Source organism: Epinephelus lanceolatus, chromosome 18 (assembly GCF_041903045.1).
Source record: "Epinephelus lanceolatus isolate andai-2023 chromosome 18, ASM4190304v1, whole genome shotgun sequence".
Lineage (NCBI taxonomy): Eukaryota > Metazoa > Chordata > Actinopteri > Perciformes > Serranidae > Epinephelus > Epinephelus lanceolatus.
Genome location: NC_135751.1, coordinates 16,477,715 through 16,499,010, shown reverse-complemented (window position 1 = coordinate 16,499,010; position 21,296 = coordinate 16,477,715). Strand labels below are relative to the sequence as shown.

Genomic DNA, 21,296 nt, shown 5'->3' with positions numbered 1-21,296 from the left:
CAAAATGAGTCCCATGCGGCGGAAAACAGATCCCAGCCATGACAGCAGTCGTCATGGTGCAATCACAGGACCAGAGCTGCTGCTCTCTCCCCTGGCATAAACTGATACTGATTGTTCATCTGTGCTTTCACCTCCAACATGTGTACGTAAGTACACACAAACACAGAGACTTGACTCTGCATGTGGTGTCCCATGAGCTCCAAGAGTATATCTTTTCATAAACACCCAAAGAGCCACATTTTAAACTGCAGACACACCCATCTGATCAAGGCTGTGCTCTTAGGATGTTTGCTGTTTGTTCCATAAATAAGAAAACTCACACTTGCGCTGAGCATCTCAGTTATTCACTGAGCTTGTGAGTAAATAATGCTGACTTACAGTTCATCCTCAAATCAAAAATTCATATTTTCCTCTTGCCTGTGCCATTTCTCAGTCTAAATTGCTTTGGTGCTAGTTGCCGAGTGTTGGAAATATTGTCTGTAGAGATGTCTGCCTTCCCATGAATATAATGGAGCTAGATGGCACTCAGCTTGTGGTGCTTAAAGCGTCAAAAAACAAAAACAACAACAACCATTATAAAGACTCAACAGCAATGTCTCTCTCCAGAAACCATGACCCAGTTACTCAAGATAACCCACAGACCTTGTTGTGAGCAGTTTGATGTAGGAACTATTTTCTTTCTACCGAACTACACCCAACAACTGTTTCACCACGCACAAGTAAGCGTGCATCTACTGCTGGCTCACTTCAGACCACTGGGCTAACCAACGTTACAGCTCAGCTGAGGAGGACGCCTTCAGTGTTTACATCTTGTGCAGTCAGGAGCACAAGCCTCTCATCCATGAGTAGATGCATGCTTCCTTCTGCTAGGTGACACGGTTGATGGATGTAGTTCGATAGAAAGAGAAAAGTTCCTACATGAAACTGCTCACAACAAGGTCTGTGGGTTATCTTGAGTAACCAGATTATGATTTCTGGAAAGAGACAATGCTGTTGAGTTTTCAAATGTATTTTTTTTTTTTTTTTGCGCTTTGAGCGCCACAAGCCGAGTGCCACATCTCTACAGCCGATATCTCTAACACTTAATAATTCACAACAAAGCAATCTAGACTCATAAACAGAACTACAGGTAAGAGGAAAAACATGTATTTTTGATTAAGAGTAAACTGTCCCTTTAAGGTTCACAATTTTGGAGTTTTTTTTTGGAGTGTTTACTTGATTTGTCTACACCAGGATGATAAGGCCTCACAGTAGCCAGTGTGAACAGTAGGAATAATTACAGCAAGCAAAACCTGCTACAATGTTCATATGGGGCTACTGTTTTAAGAGAATCCACAACAAGCTTGAACCTATTCACTCAACCAGGGGTTCAGTAACTTTTACTGTCAAAAGACCCATTTTTGGCCAAAAAACAAAGAAGTAAAAATACATATTTGTGCCTTATAGCGATGGCAACTCAGCCTATTTAATCTAAATTAGACTATAAAATGTAAATTAGTTTCAAATGAGCATTAATTAAAATGGTTTACAACGAAGTAGCTACTCTGCAGTCTACTATTTATGATTATTTAATAGTTTAACTTTGCAGCGTAAGAAGTGAAAACAAACAAATCTGTCCACTCACTATGAAATTTTCTATTTTCCTCCGAGACATTTTCTTTTTTGGATTTGGAATCACTAGCTAGCCTCACGAGGGAGACTCAAGACTGGCCATCGCTACTGACATTCGGCAAATTTTAGGAAAAGGCACCATGCTGTAGACATATGATGCACATAGTTGACGAGATGTTCAAATATTTTCTATTCTGTGTATAGGCTACACATTTGTACAGTTGGAAAATGTAAGTATCACTTTAGGGCTACAACAATAAATAAACATTAAAATGTTAAAAAAAATTCTCTTATTCATTTCCATATTATTTTTTGTCAAAGCCACAGGAGCCACTGGAGAAGGGCTAAAGAGCCGCAGGCTGCCTACCCCTGCACTAGACCCAAAAAACAAATAGGCCCCTGTAGTTTCATCTTAATTACTGTAATGCCCACTAGTGTGTTTTGGTGCTGCTTTCTTGATTGGGTCCTCAAAACAAATCAGAGGAAAAGAAAGAACTTGTGACATCTAAATCAACAAATACATTTTTAAAGGTCTAGTTTGTAGGATTTAGTGCCATCTAATGGTGAGGCTGCAGAACTGAAACTTCTGTTGCATGCTTGGAGTGCAGAAGAACTACGGTGGCTGATGCAAAAACGTGAATTGGCCCTATCTAGAGCCAGTGCTTGGTTTGTCCGCTCTACTGTAGGACAACATGGCGGACTCTGTGAAAACGGACCTGCTCCGTATGTAGATATAAACCATGTGTTAATTTGGCAGCTATTCTAGATTAAGTCTTAGTCTTTGGACAAGTTTCAGTTTTAGTCACGTTTTAATCTGTCTTTTTGGTCGATGACAACTCACTGTAACCTTTTAGTTGACAGTAAGTAATGACATTTTTGTAAAAATGTTGTTTTTTCCCCTCTCTTTAAACTAATCCAATTAGGCTAATACAGGTATCAAAAATTGGAATCAAGGTGACAGGCGGTATAAAAAATTCATTTAGATATGTATTTTGTTTTGAAACTACAAATCATTTCTACACATTTCAAAACTTTTCAGCAACTTTCGACATTTCTTAAGCAGTGATTTTGAAAGGTTTAAGATATGATTTACTAGCACACACTTACTGATCATCATCTGAAAAGATCAAAATCTTTCAGTATATGCTCCCAAAAACATTTACACCATAATAATTTGTGCCAATAGATGCCCCTAGTTCCTTCACACTGGGCCTTTAACAACCACTGCAAAGTGGTGTCTTGAAGAATAGCCACATTTAGTAAGTAGTGATGCTAGTACTGGCCATTTTAAAACTGCCAAGATTTTTACATGAAAACAAAATGTTCCTCTCTATGATTCCCTTTAAAATAAAAAAGGTATTCTATCTGAGAGCTGGTGGCTTACCTCATGTTACTCCTGACTAAAGCAAATCAATCCATGACATTGGATAGCTGATAGATCCTGAATGTTGCCAGCAGCTGATAGCTGAACTCAGACCAGCAGACGTGATGAGGAATTATTACAACTGGCTCACTGCTGCCATCTGCTGCTCTGATGAGGCTAAACAACCTGTAAACTGAGAACAAGCTGAACACCAGAGAAAACCAGACAAGTCTTAATAATATAGGTATATATTTATTCATACGTACATATTCATTTATATCGGTTAATTGTAAAAAAAAAAAAAAAAAAAGAAAAAAAATGAAAAGAGGAAAAGATTTACAGTAATTATATGAACTACAGTCATTGTCAAAATTGTTTTTGAAATTTCTCAGGTGTCGATCTACCATGAACACACACTGTAGATTCACCTCTTGTTGCCCTCTGTCCTAATCCTCAACCTCACTCCAGTGTTTGGGACCGAACGTACATGAAACAAACTGATCCAGAGCGCGACGGCTCGACTTCCGTGTAAACTGGTGAAAGGTCTGACAGAAGGACACAGAGGTGGTTTGATACTGTGAGGAAAAATAATGAGTCCGGTGCTTTGCTTTGTAGAGCCTGTAGTGTATGTTGGTACCATGAAAAGCGTGATGTCTAGTTGTATCCTTTTGTACATATAAAACCATCAGGAGTGGGTTTGAGTATCACTACCTGCAATCCATTCAAAGTGTTTGCCTTGAAAGCACGTGTTATAGCTGCACTTATGACTCAGCCCCGTGCCATGTACGGAGCATGACGAGGGCCAGCAGGTGTTACAACCAGGCTCATCGACTAAATCCTATGACTTTTCCTTTTTCCTCCAGTTAACTGTCTTAACCCCAGAGTGCAGAGACAGAGTACATTAGATGTCTCCGCCATTTTGACTCTTAGTTGTTCCCTAATCCCCCGTAAACCCCCATTCAAACAAAACAGATCAGACTGGATTACACTGGATTCATCTGAGTTTGTATTATCCTGCCTGCCGTAGCTGTCAAATCTCAAACTGAATAGAATCATCATTCAGTGTTTTTGCCCGTTGGCGTGCATCTAAAACCAGAACGGGGATCAACATTCCACACTGGGTTTACCAATTTCTGTCTTGTTTGCATTTGGGCAGGGTGCATTATGGGAGTGGAAAGAAAAAAAAAACTTAAAGGAGAGGAAAGCACGCGTGTGGGAGAAAAACCTGCTAAAGCGGCACACAATGCCTCAACAGCCATCCCAAGGACTTCTCCTTGATGGAAACATTCAGTAAGAACCTACATCATACATACATGTCACCGTGAACTCCTCCTCAACTCACATTTAAAAAAAAAAAAAAAAAAAACTTTTAACATTTATTACAATTGCACTGGCGCCAACACTTCCCCTGGACATTTAGTAACAATAAACTCTTAATAAAAACACAAACACCATCAGATCAGAACTGAGGACTGGAAGAGGGCTCGAACTCAACTTGGAGACACTGAACTCATGACTTCAAACACAAAAGCAGGCGCAATCCAAACCACACCAAAACAGAAATGCAAAAAAGAAGAGGGTGAAGGTAGAGATCCAGAGGAAATCAAGAAAAGAAAAGACACATTTATAAAAAGGAAGAAAAAGAGACACAGAATAAAGCAGGTGCAAGTGCAGGAGAGGGTAATCCATAAGAAAAAGGCTTCAATACTTCATCATAGCCCTCCATTGTGACAAAAATCATCCGTCAACAGGCCAGAATTGTGCGCTCAAGATTCAGTTGACGTCCTCTTGCAGTGACTCCACCGCTCTGATCCGGTCCATGCCTCCGACAAGACGGAGGAGGTCACAGGTGGCAGGCTCCGTCACCCTGCAAGGCCTCATAGGAGTTGAGGAGTCGCCGATGCCACTCCTGACGTCTGTACTCGCCGCTGCTTGTAGTTCCTCGTCATCACGGCCGTCACCGATGCGAAAACAATAGCAACTAAATGAAATCAAACTAACTGAAAATAGACGTACTTTGATTGTTTTCAGTTGGCTTTTTCTTTCCATTGTCCTGGTCTGACCGCATCAATTCATGTAGTGATGTCAGACTTTGTTTTTTTTTTGTAAGTCTTTAGAACTTCTCTGTCGTTGACATGAGCTCTCACAGGCCAGCATCAGTTCTTCGGTTAGACTCCAGATGAAGCGCTGGCTCATTTCGACTGTCCAAAAGCTCCAGCACATTTTTTGAAACACACTTTCACAACATGTGGGTGTGTGAGCTTCGCCACAGTTCCCTCAGGGAGACTGCGTTGACAGAAACCTCTGCCCCCTGTCTCGTATCGTCATCTGTCACTTAGCTGGCTTTGACTCTCAGACTCTGCGGTCCTCACATATTTACAATTAGATTTTAAAAAACTAGAGGTGTTACATGCAACATTTGGCATCTTCTCGAGTCCCAACTTGTAAGTCTGAATTGGTGTCCTTTTTTTTTTTTTTGTTTAGAAAAATATTAAACTTTCTCTTCTTTTTTTTCTCTTCAGTATATTGAAGCTTCTGATTGTAACAGAGAGACAGAGAGAGGTGAGGGTACAGGTGGTGCAAGCTCAGTGTGTGCGTGAAGACTTGTGTGTGTGTTGTTAGTACGATGCCAGTCTTAAATTCTGAGATGGTTGTCTTTGTAAAGTGTCTCATCATTGCTTTACGATAAGTGCAAATAGCTGCAAGTTTGTTTTTTTTTAATCACACAAAAAAGGCTTTCTGCTACGTCCTGTGTGTGTGTCGGGGGTGTCTGCAGTTTATCGGCTGCATCGCTGCCCCTTCTTGAAATAAACAGCTTGCAGAGCGAAGCTAAACAGGTCTTACTCGAGTGCAGTTCCCGTCTAGAGGTAGCTGTTAAGTGACCTTCAATGGCGAGGGAAATATGTGTGAGAAGTTAGAGGGATTTTTTTTTTTAACCTTTTCGATATTCTGTTTAAAGGCTGCGACTGTAATCTGTCTAAAAGTGCTAAATAACTGAATTGCGTCACTCCCCTCAAATACACAATTTGATGAAGAGTTAAATCCCTTAACAGTGATGATCACATCTGATTTTTACACAACCCTCTTGTAATACTGGTTTGTCCACTGACCAGGAATGTTCTGATATTCTTCTGAGAGTTAATCTGTGTGTGCATATCAGAAAGCCTGTTGTGTATGAGCTGTCCGTGTGCGGTGGAGAGATTCGGGAATGTTTTCTGGGGGAAAGTTACCCAAGACCGTGTAGTGTGTTTTGGCTCTCTCCCTCTCTCTGCAGCTCCAAAGGGAAGGGGACATACACCAGCACGTACTCTATGACAGGGCGCCGGGAGGGAGACAGCAGGTCAGGGGTCAAGTGACGGGCTGCGGGGAGCGTGTACGAGGGACACAGGGAGAGGAGGGGGGGGTTGTTGTCTTTACATCATAGCAGGACGCAGCAGCGGCAAAACCTCTGACGGCTGCCCCCGACGGAGGGGGGCGGAGTGACGGGAGCAAAGTATGCATGCACTTTGATGTTAGGCAGATGGGTCTGTGGAGAGGAGAGAAGGACAAATGTGTTAATGAGTCATACAATTATCTTAATATCCTGAACTCATGCTTTCCAACTCCTTCAACATAATATGTTTATTAAAATCCAAGACAGTCATGAGATCTGATACTGATGAGACCAGCTCTCTCTGGACAGAGTGATCGCTTGCTTCCTGTTTTTCACCACTTAGTTTTGATGCATCACTTCTTGTGGGTGGAGCAGCGATGCCAACATCAGAGTTTAATTTGGACAAAATCAATAAATCTCTAACGATGATCTACCTCTGAAACTTCCGTAATCAGGCTCAAAGAAAAATGTTTTCAATGTAGCCCTGATTCAGGTCTTAAAAAAAGGTTATTACCCTCTATTTAAACTCCTTCTTCCTGACTTGGAGTCTTCAGTAGAACTGCAATGTTTGGTCGACCAGTTAATTAATCGAACAAAAGAAAAACAATCGACAACTATGCTGATAATCGATTAATTATCAAAGTAATTTTTCATGCAAAATGGCAGAAAATGCTGTTTTCAGTCTCTCAAATATGGAGATTCCTGCTTATCTCTGTTTTATATCATATTAAGCTGAGTATCTCTTGGTTTTGGACTGACAAACAAAGACATTTAAAGACATCACCTTGGAGTTTGAGAAAGGGGGATGAATATTTTTCACGTTTTTCTGACATTTTATAGACCAAAAGATTAATTGATTAAGGCATTTGCAGCCCTAGTTGTAAGACAGCATTTAGTGCAATGCTGCTGAAATGATGTGCCATCTTAAATTTTAGGTTCAACTGAAATCATTTGGATTTTGCACTGACCTGACATCAGATATACTCCTCATCATATGTCCCTAAGAACTCTGTATTTAACAGGCTTTCATTAAGGAACTAAAGGTGCCATGTGGAGCCTTTTAAAACAAATAAAAACAACTTTAAAACAAATAAAGACAGTGTGTGTGTGCCCTTCAGGTCCAACAACAGGTTGAATGAATTTCCCTCCTCATAATATTTGCTAAACCAATGTTGTTTTGAACAACTGCATTGTTAACATCCATGTTTACTTGCCTGCAGTCTTCTTGTTTCCTTTGATGTTGCATTAATGTGTTTATTAGCATGGAATAGTGTGAAACCATCAACAGGAACGTGCTTCACGTGTTATGATTGAGTTTCACAAAATCACACGCCCCAGTCGCGAGATCTCAAACCCATACATCAGAGCTGACCTTCAGATTACACTTACTATGGTTTATATTTTGAAGACGGTGTCAAGAACAACTCTCTTGCCTGCATTCCGTGCAGTTAAGTGGATGAGATCGCCACGTGCTGTGCACATATGCAGATTTAGGAGGAGACCAGTGAAGCTGAGAAATGCCTGTGCAACTCTACCCGTCGAGTAGCTACTCATGTTAAACAGCAGTCCACTTCAGTGTTTTGGTACAGTGGATTTTCACACCTGATGTGAATCATACCTGAGTACACATGAACCACACTCAAGACCTCCTTTTTAAGTGGACCCAGGCACAGACTGATGAACTGTGCCGGGGTACGGTACACAGTGTTCACATTAATCAAACAAAGTGGACTTCTGGGTCAAGTGTACTCAGATCCTGGCCCTGGTTCCTGATGTAAAAGCCTCCTAAATAGCACCTTAGGGTTGTGATATATTGTATCACAAACTCACAAGCTGTTTTGTGGTCACTGTACTTTAATTAATAACATTCCACAATCCAAAACTAGCCTGGACGGCTGAGCCCAACAATACAACCAACTGGCAGTTCCAAGGATAGAAAGCATATGCATGTAGAGGCTCTGAACCATGTTAACATCATTCAGCATAAACCTTATTAAATGTGTTTATAAAAAGTGTGTTTACAGTATATTCCACATATGAATCAGTGCTTACTCACTGCTGTCAGCCCACACAACTCACCCTTAGTCTCTTGATGCCTGCGCGGGTGATCTGCTGGCAGTCGTAGAGCTCGATGCGATCCAGACTATGGCAGCTCTTCAGGTGCTCCAGTGAGGCATCGGTGATCAGGGGGCAGTTGTCCAGCTCAATCACCTCCAGACGGTCGTGAGCGCAGGGGCCGCTGCCGAGGTGTCTGATGCCGTCATCGGTGATCAGCTCACAGTGAGACAGACTCTGCGGGAGAGCCAACAGAGGAGCTCCATTACTCAGTTGTCTACTAGAACAAGCTGCGATTTGGTGTTTGTAAAAACAACAGGAGGGGCAGCCACACACTCACCAGGACTTGCAAACGAGGGCAGTGGATAGACAGCTGGATGAGTGTTCCATCTGTGATCTGATGCACGAATAAAAAACAGAAATAAATGTCATAACTGCAGTCTCAGTAAAACAGTGAGAACAGTGTTTGTGTTGCTCGGATTGTTTATTTACCTGCACACATTCTTCTAAATCCATCTTCTCAAGTTCATGACAATTCTGCGGCAGAAACAGAGACAACACACAGAGAGGACACATATGATCTAATGCACTTTGGTGGAGATTTTGATTTTCATGACAAGAATCTTGAAATATTTTGTTTTTTTTAAAAAGTTTTGCGACAAAAAAACAATTTTCCTTGTTGTGTTTTGAGCAAAATCACTTTAAGAGATTTTTTAGCACCACTCTGTACATGTATTCAAGATATCTTCTCTTTGGCATCTAACTTAATACCTTAGATTTTTTTATATACGTGATGTAGTTTGATGTTTTATAAATCAAGAGATATATGTTTGATTTTTTGAAGTATGGCTCTTGTAAGGCTTTTTTCTGTGTCCTTTTTTGAATTTTTTAGTGTGAATTGTTTTATCATCTTGGACAGTTTGGATGGTTACCACACCTGCCCTCATCTTGTCAGGCTATTGGTGTACAATATGTATAAATATAGGTGTGGTTTCCACTTTTCAGCATTTTGACCTGACGTAGACCCAAGTACAATCCAAACTTTGTCTTTATTAAACTTTTGTGGCATGGAGTAAGTGTGTGGTGTAACTTTTTTCTTCATTTATGCTGTTTCCTGACAGCCTTGCACCCAGGTGAAGTGTGTATAAATACTCTCCAACAACAAAAAATGACTGTGACATTCACTTTAAATATTTGAGTCACTGAGCAAAGAGTCTACATGTATGTGTTTGCAAGAAACCAAAGTAGCAGATGCCACACTCACCCTTGCTAATGTAGTGAAGCCCACATCTGTAAGCTGAGAGCAGCGAGCCACTTCTAATATTCTGTAGGGAAAAAGAGAGCAACAAAGAGTTATACATGGCATTGTTTACAATCTTTGGGACTCTACAGTGGAGGGGCTTGAGATAACTTTGTACAGAAAAGGCACATTTATTCATTGCTCTCCACAATCTCCATTATAAACTCGATCTTTACTGCAGGATTAAATAATTCATCCATTTTTATGATAATTATTTCCGCAAGCCATTTAATCTAAAAATGAGTCTTGCAAATGTTGTTTTGCCAGATATTTAAAAAAAAATCTGTGAGAGAATAGCTCCACTGAAGTTTGACCCATTTCAGAAAAGTCTCTTGAAGCAAGTTACATCAGTCAGCCAGGGTCGAGCAAAAAGGTAAAATAGATAGATTAGACAGATAGCGATAGATTCTACAGTTGCAGGGCCTTGGAAGTGGTGCACGGTCTCGTTCAGATTGAGGACGTAAGTGTAAGCGTGTAAATTCACCTGAGGCGGGGGCAGTTCTGTCCCAGAGCGTGCAGGATGGCGTCTGTGATATTGGCACAGCCCGACACACACAGAGACTGCAGGCGGTGACAACCCCGGCAAATTGTGATGAGACCCTCATCTGTGATCTGCTGCTCACACAAAGAGAGAGTGTGGGATTACATGTGTGGGATCACTTCCACATCCATTGCTGGAATTTAAAAAACAACCTCCTTTTCCTGTGCTCGCTGGTATGCATGAAAAGCAATCAGTGTATGGACTTGGCCTATATTTATGTATTTACACTCAGCTAATGAGAGCAGTTTCTTGTCTCTAGCATTTTCTGTTTTAAGTGTTGCTCAGGGAAAAGTCTGTGGAGATCAGGCGGAGGGAAACCAGGTGAGAAATAGCTCGGCAATAGAAAAGGAAGAGGAGGAATGGCTGTGACAAGATGAGATGATGAGTCCTGAGGTGTGAGACGAGGAGGAGAAGGAGAGATGAAGGGGGAGGATGAGAGGAGCATTTGGGTGTTGACCAAAAGGAGGTTTTTTTAAAGACAGAAAATTAAATGCATTGTGTGCGCAGACTATTGGCTATGTGGGCTGGAAGTCCACCATGAGCTTTGAGCTGATGAGCACAGTGTGTACTTCGTGCACATCAGCCTATACAACAATGTTGTGTGTACTTTTTTCTTTTTTGCCAAAAATCCAGATTCAGGGGCACAAAAAATGAGTTTTTTCCAGTTTCATATGATTCATCTTTTATCCTTGTTTACTGTACTTACTGAGCATGTCTGCAAGTTGAGTGTGACCAGCTCTGGACAGTGAGCCCCGATATGCTTCAGAGCCTCGTCCTCTAGCTGTGGAAGAGATTGACAGAGATGACAGTCATCTGAAATCAAACTACATTTATTCAATTAATCATAAAGCATATTAAGATTATCCCACCAGCACCACAAACTGCAGCCTCTAAAATGGCCATAAAGTTTAATCACTGCTTCTGGCCACTGACTGTATATGTTTTGTCCTTTAAATTAATGATCTGTGACATCATCATGGAAATACGTGGTTGTTTTCACACTGTAGTGTTGACTGTTGATAGAACAGGATGGTGCTATATCAAGGCGTTCACAGTGTAAACAGTGTCTGGCATGCCTTTCCTCAGTCACATCCTCTGTTGCACAGGAAGTGATGCATTTTATGTTTGCGGTAGTATGATTGTGCTCTATAGGAATGAAAATAAGAGGAACTGGCTGGTATGGTGAGGGAGGGCCTCTATGATGAAATGTACAAAAAACAGTGCCACCTATACATGAGCGCAGTGTTGAGCAATAAGAACAGAGCACCTAAGAAGACACCAGTGGAACCAAATGATAAAGTTCTACAAATTCAATTGCTTTCAGATTAATCCAATTAAATTTTAAAATTATCTGCATCTCATTATACTCTAAGTATCAAACACTACGAGCCTTGGTCTGCAGCATCTCCAGCTCACACTAGTTCCTGAGCCATACCTGTGTGCATCCCTTGAGGAAAAGGCCTTTAAGTCCAGGACAGCAACGCACCAGGGCCTGTATGCCATCCTTGGTGACCTGATCACACCAGGAGATGTTGAGCTGCTCCAGCAGGGGACAACCCTCACTGACAGGAGGAAATCAGAAGTGGACAAGTGAGAGGTGGGAAACAAAAAAGCAAGATATCTCATTTGCTACTGGAGTGGTTTTGACAGAGAAAATCAACGAGGGATAACAGGTGGTATATGAAGGTGTCCAATACAGATCTTTAAAGAGTAACTTTGGTATTTTGCAACTTGGAACCAATTTTTTCATGATTTTATGTCTAAATGTCTAATGGGAACAACAATTTTTGAAATTGGTCCAGTATTGAGTGATAGTGCTGCAGCTGGCAGCCGCAAAACAGACTGAAATGTCACCATGTGGGGCATATGCATCGTCAATGTATGTCCACTAAAATGCTTGTTTTTGCCACCGACAGGCTCAGATTGTTTTTCTACGTGTCTGACAACATTATGGAAAGGATCCCTACAGAGACAGACCTTTTCTTAAAGAGTAAGATCCTTTTTGTTTAACCAGGAACAGCTCCGAAATCGCCACTACCAAACCAAGCAGACTCCATTTAATAAACAGCCATTTTAGCGTGTATAGAGCCAGCATATTTTCACATCTAACTGGGTGAATTAAAGGTTTATTTCAACCAAACCAGAGTTGGTAATTGTTGAAACAATAGAAAAATTAACCAGTCTTAGTTTTGTGAGTTTTATTTTGTATCTTTCAACTTTGAATGAAATTCATCTTATGATGATTAAATTATCAATTATTTGAATGGAGTCTGGTGGCTTTGGCAACAGTGATTTTGAGGCTGTTTTATGTTAAACAAAAAGGTCTATCTTTGTAGGGATCATTTCCATACTGTTGTCAGACACTTATGATAACAATCTGAGCCCGTCAGTGGCAAAAACAAGCACTTTTAGTGGATGTCTATTAACAATGCATATGCCCCAAGTGATTACATTGCAGTCTGTTTCACGGCTGCAGCACACTCGTTAAATACTGGACCAATTTCAAAAATTACAGCTGCTATTAGTCACTTAAACACAAAGACATGGGAAAACAGGGTCCAAGTTAAAAAAATACCAGAGTTACCCTTTAATATGTTTTAAATTCAGGGGAACTACACATCACAATGTTGACCGTACACACCTGAGAGCTTTGAGTGACAGGTTGGTGATTGAGGTACAGGAGGCGAGGTCCAGGTGCTTCAGCTTTGGACAGAACTTACTGAGGCTGTTACACGTGCTGCAAAGGCAAACCACAATGAGTGTTTTGAAGGAGAAGTGACACTATGACACACTGGCATCCGAGAACAATGCATGTACCTGTCAGTAATCTTGGTGCAGCCATTCAGACTAAGCAGCTCGATGTTTCTGCAGTTCTGCGAGAAAGTCCTACAGGAAAATAAAACATTAATTTGATCAAACAGAACTTGCCAGCCTCTCTCTGAACTAAAACTAGAATTTCCACCGGGCAAAGTCTTCGCCAAACTCACCTCAGGGCGCTGTCACCCACACCCAGACAACCCCGCAGGCTCAGCTTCCTAAGGAACCCTCCACATCGCTTTGAAATGTTCTCCACCACCCGGCCCTGCAACAAAAACAATCCACTCAGCGTGCTGTATTTGCTTCTACACCTAAAGTAATGACAGACTAGGAGTGAAGTGTGAAGGGAAAAGTACACAGCAAAGATTGAAGTTACAGGTGTGAGTAAGGAAGATCAGATTTACTCACCTCGATGTCCCTCTGAAAGTCAAAGAGGTCGATCCGTTGCCAGTTGCTGCCATCCAAGGCCAGAACATTCCAGGACTGAGAGCAGGGAGGGAGAAACAAGCATTTAGAGTCAAGTTTTTTTAAATCATACCACATACACACACACAGGACGCACACTAAAAACACACAGACAGTCTTGCACGCATGCATCCACACACATCTTGTGAACAGACTCACCCGTGAGACCTGGGCACAGCGACAGAGTGTCACCACATCCAGAAAGGAGAAGATTCTGGAAGACAGACAGGGACGGTTTAGAGACCCTGATCCCCGCTGCCAGAAGCTTCCTCTTTACATTAAACTGCCCTCAGCGCAACCCTGCATCTGCTTCCACTCACAGCACAGGGGTGTGAGTCAATCAGCTAATATTGTCTCTGACTCCTGGGAAGGATAAATATGTTTACCCTGTTTGCGGGATCGATGTGTTTACTCAACCAGGGGTCCTGGCATGGTAGACACGCAATGTGCTTCCGAGAAACGGAGCTGGAAACTTTCTATAAGATGCCCACGATGCGGCAAAAAACTTTACTCTGGTTGAAGCGGGGATGCGGCAGGTCCCAGCGCAGCCTGCCAGCCTCACAAATCAGGGTGCTGGACCTGGCCGGGCAGCACAGAGTCAGCAGCCGCAGCACAGGCAGCTTGGCTGGCAAGGCCAAGGCTTGAGTTATGGCCTTCATTTTCTGTTTGCGCAGGGGCTCTTGATTTTCTTTTTGCCTGAATTCAATTTGAATGCTTTATAGCCTCAAGCATCTGTTTTTAATTACAGTTTTTGCATAGGAGGAGCAGCGGTAGGGTGGGGAACAAGGGGAAACTTTCATGCTGGTGGTTAGTTTAGTTGAAATATTTGCTACAGGGCACATACAGTATATGACTGAGATGCGCAGTGTGTGTCTGTGTTTGGGGGTTGTAGCGAGAACATGGTGGTGCAAGGCCAATCGTGCCTAAGTGTGGGATTGGCTGTGCCGATCGGGAGCAAGGGCAGGGAGGTGAGTGTGACGTATGCAACATGCCATTTTTGCTTGCAAAAACCCCACAGAGATTCTGATTGAAGTGTTTTGAAACGTCACTCACCGTAGCAACAGCTCCTTAGGCAACTTCTTATTGATGACCGCCTCATCACTGTTTGTGAACATCTGAAAGAAGTGCAGAGGTTAATATTAGTCCTGGTGGTCTGTTTTAATATAGCTGGGCCGCCCTCCATCCACTCACCTCACTCAAGGTCAAGGATGGCCCCAGCATAAAAACAAGGATAAATGATCATAATCTAAGCAGCTGAGATAGAGTCACCCTCAGTGTCGAGTCACTGAGGGTGACAGGAGATAAAACAGCACAGGAGACTGGAATTTGTGTCTTCTAAGCAAAACCAGCAGGATAGGACTTTGTACTGTTGAGTAGAGCCGTGATGGCCTCTGCTTTCATGTTATCTTTTCTGCATGCATATTCCCTGCTTACTTCCTGTGCCGTTTACACTGTTGAACTCACACTAGCGTCAACATCAGCATGGACTGAGAGTGTACACTGGAATTAGAGCTGCATCGCTTAACTGATTCGCTGCCATGTTTCTACAGTAGCTCAGAGAGGACAAACAGAGTTTTTAATGTGAAGCTGCTTGAACGATTTAATGCGTTTTTAACAATTTAAGGTGAGCACAAATTAACAGGTGCTGGGCTATGATGAGATGAACAGTTTACGAGGAACACTGACTTGTAACATAGAACTATTTCATTCTGGTTTTAATCACCTGCTTCATTTGTTTCAGAGAGACAAAGATCTCTGCTGATAATTCAGCTCCCAGTAATGACCAACCTGAACAATGAACACTACAGGAACTATAAGTGGGAGAAGTTTAAGCTTGTTACAATCTGCAATCCTCAAAGCTAGGTGTCACTAATTCCCCCCTAAATCTTACACACTGAACCTTTAAATTAATCAGCAACTAATTTGATAATCGATAAATCAGTTTGAGTAATTTCTTAAGAAAAAGAAAAAGGAAATGTTCAGATTCGGGCTTTTGAAATATGAATATTTTCTCGTTTCTTTGCTCCTTCATGACAGTAAACTGGATGTCTTTGGGTTGTGGAACAAAAACAACACATTTAGGGATGTTGTTGGCAAAAACTGGCTGACATTTTTCACCATTTTCTGACATTTCATAGACCAAACAACTAATTGCTTAATTGAGAAAATAATCAACAGAATAATCAACAATGAAAATAATTGTTATTGCTGAAGCCCTAACTAGAATTAGTTACAATATATTGTCTGTGACTCTTTGATGAATTACTCCAGATTCTGCAAACAACTAATGGATTTCCACACAAATAATTGCATGCTGTGGGAGCACAAACACGAGCCTATAATCCACAGAAAAAGCCTCAGTACACAAAGAGACAATTAATTAGCATGTATTAAGACCCAGCTACTTAGATGCACACACACACACACTTACTGAAAACTCCAGGCATCACATTATTTGTGGGAAGTAAATGTAATTGTAATTGTAAAATGTAAGATGTCGAGAAGATGACATTTGGGTGCATCCACTGAGTCACAACAAGGCGAATGAAGCAACATCTGGCACAATCCATTTTCCTCCACAGATTTAGAAAGATAAATCTAAACCAGAGACGGGTAATTGAGGGGTGGGGGCTCTAATGTGTAAATAAAAAGTGCACATGCTATTTACAATAGGCAAACATCTGTGACAAGATCAGCGAGGAATTTGCATGTCCTTATTTGCACTTCCATACAGGTACAAACATGACACAGTCACGATCCCAAAATAAATTAAATGTTTATTTATTGTGTTCAAACAAAAAAAATGAATGAGTCCTAACGGAGTTTGCTGTGTGCCTGTCCTAAAAGCACATTCACAATAGCTTCAGATTTTGGGGGATGTACAAACTTAAGCAAACCTATTCATCAGCTCATAAAAACAAACTCACAGCTCTATCTGTTTAGAAATCCAGTCAGCTCTGGGTGGGTCAAAGCCTCTCTATGTCTCTCTGATAGACAGACATACACACACACACACACACACACACACACAGCTGTCTATGCAGGGGCTGCCTGCCAGCGCAGACGTGTAAAATTTTGAGGGAGTAAGAAGGGACAGACATTTCGCGTTTGGATTTGGGGCAAATTGACTCTGACAGCTCGCCCTCCACAGCGCTACTTTCTGGCCAAATAATCCAGGGCCATTTCCAAAGAACCAGATGCGCATGGTCAACGGGCATACACTGTCCCCTTTTGTAATCTAACATAAAATGAACCTGATGCTGCATGAATGTGAACATTATGTTTTCTCCACTGGTCAGCTATAGCCAGCGAAGCAGGCCTGTCAGGAGGTAAAAAGCTGGGTGCGCTGTAACCTCCAGCTAGAGATCATTGTGAAGCACAACAGAGACATATTTCCCCTTAAACCTGTCCTTTACACTGTGTGTTGATGTTAAACCATTGGCTACATTTGGTTCAGATATTTAGTTTATCCTTAACTATCCATGGATGTAATTAAGGACAACTTACTTGTTTAACACCCAAGAGACAAGCCATCAGCAATAAACATACTGTTTTGCTGCCTCCTGCTGAAACGGCTTCAACAAGTCTTACATCGCTTCACCCACTCAAACACAAGGAGTGATAATGTCAATCACAATATGTTTATTATTTACATACTGTTTTAATTGGGAAATGAAACTAGGGGTCATTCATGTCTGTCTACTTTTCAGAGAGCTGTAGTCTTTTGTTAAAGGCTGCTATACAACAACAGATCTGTATCTACTGCAGAGCAGTAAAGCTACATGGAGATTAAGAGGAAACTTCTGGAAATGCCTGTCAAAGTAAAACTCTGCCTCACAGACAATGTAACAACTGGGTTCAACTACTGTGCATTTGATAACCTGAAACTGTTTTACCTTTACTCTCGGGGTTCCTTCCATTAGTCTTTTTCCATGTATTGTGTTTTTATCCTATATCCTTCAACTACCTAAGTACATGGATTGATTGCATTCATTTTCATCAATAAAAATCAACTAGTAACCAATTTGTATTGCCCCGCAAAAATAGACAAGGGAATGAAAAGAGCATGTATACATGACAAACATCTCAGCTCCAAAATCTCAGAGATTAGTCTCAAATAAAGCCTTCTTATAGACTGACAGCATCATGATCTATATAGAGTAAAATATACCATAGGCTAAAACAAACTGTATCACATCAATCATGCTCGTCGTCAAATTCAATGATTGCATGCCTTTTTTGAAAAACCTTAAATAGCATTTTGCATTTTAAGATTAGCACCTTTGTCAAACTCTACTTGTTATACTATACTACCAGGACTGATACAGGCTGATACATATGCATAGTAGACATACTGTATTGTATGGGCTTGCAGTATCTTTATACTTCATACTGTAAACTTTACACTTCCCCTTGACAATAATTTAGCACATTTCTGCTGGGGCTGCAACTAACTATTACCTATTAATCTGTTGATTATTTTCTCAGCTAATTGGTTGGCTGTTTGGTCTTCTCAGAAAATGGTAAAAAATGTTTGTCAGCTATTCCCAAAGCCCAAGATGACATGCTCAAATGTCTTGATTTGTCTACAACCTACAAATATTTAGTTTACTGTCATAGAGGAGGAGAAAAAACAGAAAATGTTCACATTTAAGAATCTGGAATCAAATTATTTTGACTTTTTTTATTACGGTTATTGGATTATAATTATTAGATTTTTATAGTAGTTGACAATTAATGTGACAGTTGACAACTAATCAATGAATCTATTAATCATTGCAGCTCTTACTTCTGCAAAAAACTACTGGGCTACTTCTAAAACTAATTCGCCTTTGAACTGTGTAGGAGAAATTAATCTTATTGTATGTTTTTCTTTTTTATCTCCATGTTTCCTGGCGTTATAGTACTTACTTTTATTTTGTTTTCTGTCATGCACCAATACACCAAAGCCAATTCCTTGTATGTGAACATCTACTTGGGAATAAATCAGATTCTTATGTCTTCACGAAAATGTTTTATGAACAGGGCTGTTGCTTTGTAAACCTATATACAATGTAAAAATATACAAAATGAAATAACCTTTCACATAAACCTACACTAGACAAGTTGAAGGAAAGACTGGAAATTTCTCCCGTTAAAACTAAAAGCTCCAGAGCAGGTACCCCCTCAACAGGAGCCCCAAACCATGACAATACAAATATAATTATGTTTTATTTTGAAGTCAAGGTCGCGGCACTTCCGGTATTCTCCTGGCCAAAATCCGCCGGAGTTGACACAGCAGCTCCACCGCAGCTGTCGGGCCAGAAGGTAACGGCCTGAATCTTCTGAGTCGTCAGCTGTTGCACCGTTAAAAATAAATAAAACCACACACAAATCCCACGCTAGCTGGGGATTAAACAACACCAAGTGCTCAGGCTACACAGCCCAATGTCACCGGCCGGATACATACATTCATACATACATATCGCCTCTGAGTGCAAGTTTTCAACCAAAAATATTCAGCTACGCTCGCGGCTGCGACACAAAGTTTAACACAATGGTAAATGCTACAGAACAACGGCGTAGCTTACGTGTGTGTGTGCGTGTGGCCCCTTGTGCTATCAGTGCAGGTTATGGTGTGCGTTACATTGTGGCAGCTCGGGCCTTTTTGTTGATAGTTGGCTGTGCTAACACGGGGTGCGTGGAGCAGTCACAACCCGAGGCCCCCACAACCGCAGCGGCCGTGGATACACACTGCTCTCCATGCCAATAAAGAAAGGTCCTAGCACATAAAAACACACCTCTGCGGATATGTGCACAATAATAACACATCTTCTTATAAAAGTGAAGTCAGCATATTCCTTTTCCTGGTGAATATGTTAACATGCGCTTCCTCGGCTGCTCCATGTAGCCTCTGTCTTTGTTTTGACGGCGCAAGGGGAGGCGAGGATAGCATTTTAGGACCTTTAAAAACCCTCCATTAATTGATGAACAGCTCGACAGGGCTTAGTGGGATATACCAAGTTGTGTCCTCACCGACATGACACGCCAGGCCTCGGCTGTGTTGTTTGAACAAAACAACAGCGTTTGACCTAATCCCAAACATTGACTGCGGAAGCTGCATCCACAGCACCATAAGCGTAGTTTTACAATAAATACAGCGACAGTCACTATGTAGGCCCATATCCTAACGTGTTTAACTGCTGTGTATGATGTGTATCAGTGACTGTCAGGTAATATTAGTGGTAGACTCACCTCAAACCGGCTCCGGGAAACACCATTTACCTCCTTCCCCATGTCGGGACGCTGGTTACCGACTCAATGAACTTGGTGTAGGCGAAGTGAAATGCAGATACGGGCCCTCTTCCTGCCGATTCCCCTCCACGACTATCATGCTACCGTCCTCTCGGTAGCTCCCGGGGTGCGATGTTTTTTTGGCCTGTAACACAAACGGCAAAGCCTGGTTTCTGATAAAATATGAGCTACAGGCAGCAGCCAGCCAATAAGCCAGCTCTCTTATCTGCTGGCTTCGCCCTTACCTCCTCCTCCTCCCCCTATACAGCTTTCCATCCATCCACACAATAGCCCGACAGGAATAGGACCTGGCAGCCTAAAATGGAGCTGCTACTACGCCTACATCACTTAGAAATAATAAATATAATGATGCTGAGCAGAGGCATGTATTGCCCTAACACACACACACACACACACACACACACACACACACACACACACACAGAGAGAGAAAAAAAACACACGACAGGCTTACTCACTTGTTGGCTGTTCCTTTAACCACAGCTCGCAGTGTGGACCCAGTACATGCACAGGAGCTAACATAAATATCAAAGTGGGGTGTCAACCTTCTGACAGCTCACGTAGCACGAATACATGGCTACAGGCAACAGGTCCTGGCCTAAATATTACTTTTATTATTAAAAAAATAGTCCCCAGGTGGTGGTAGATTTTAACACAGCGTAAGAAAAATAGAAACCATTAAGGGTGTGCGAGAATATATAAAGCTGAAGCCTACCTGGAATAGCAACAACAAATAACCCACATCTTAATTTTTCAAATCTCTAATAATCTATTAATTTCTCCGTGAAGGCTCTGTCATTGAACTGTAGGCCAAAGCCTAATTTTGTCTGTAACAAGCACACAAGCGGAGGGTTTGCTCCTCTTATGACACATTTACAGTTTGCATGCGTATTAACTTTATTCTGGTTCATGTTTTGTTCTCGAAAATACATTCTAACTTTGTTACTACTGTAAGAAACGACACTTCCTGGTTTTATTCTCCACCACGCCCCATTAAACAGCGCATCCAATCGGCAGCCAGGAAAGCAACTCGTCATTTTGCGTAATCATACTGGGGAACACAGCTTGGATGTCGTCTGCAGTGCCACATTAAAAACTGAGGGGCCTTATACGTTGTCCACTGAGAACCCCCTTATTTCTTTCTCACCTACAAAAAAGATTTTCGTTATTTCCATTCTTTTAAATGCTTTTTGACAGAAACATTACCTACAGTAATTGTTTTATTGCTGCTGCATGTAAAGTTATTACTCTGTCTTTAGAAAGTAAATGCTTAATTAAAATAATGTGTGGTTTCAGTGTAATATCCTATGAGATTCATCACATGTTGAATTTATTTCCATATGATGGTGAACTGACAAAGCAGACACTTGTTTTTGTAATCTAATTTGTGTAAACTAATTTAAATGTTGTCACCCTATTTATTTAGTTTAAGAGTCATTAAACTTAGTTTACTTGGTAAGTGAGCATATGCAATTCT

The 21,296-nt window shown here is 41.3% G+C and overlaps 1 protein-coding gene across 1 annotated transcript; it reads right to left on the bottom strand.

Annotated features, from left to right (window-relative positions):
• Positions 1 to 5,065: 5,065 nt before the first annotated feature.
• fbxl20 (F-box and leucine-rich repeat protein 20) lies at positions 5,066 to 19,964 on the bottom strand. Its single transcript, XM_033645026.2, has 15 exons — positions 19,760 to 19,964; positions 14,579 to 14,640; positions 13,685 to 13,739; positions 13,469 to 13,543; positions 13,231 to 13,325; positions 13,061 to 13,129; positions 12,885 to 12,980; positions 11,679 to 11,805; positions 10,950 to 11,024; positions 10,187 to 10,317; positions 9,667 to 9,727; positions 8,895 to 8,939; positions 8,743 to 8,799; positions 8,427 to 8,639; positions 5,066 to 6,500 (listed from the first exon to the last, which is right to left on the bottom strand). The coding sequence occupies exons 1-15, from the start codon at positions 19,799 to 19,801 to the stop codon at positions 6,393 to 6,395; spliced, it is 1,311 nt and encodes a 436-aa protein (XP_033500917.1). The 5' UTR covers positions 19,802 to 19,964; the 3' UTR covers positions 5,066 to 6,392.
• Between the last annotated feature and the right edge of the window lie 1,332 nt (positions 19,965 to 21,296).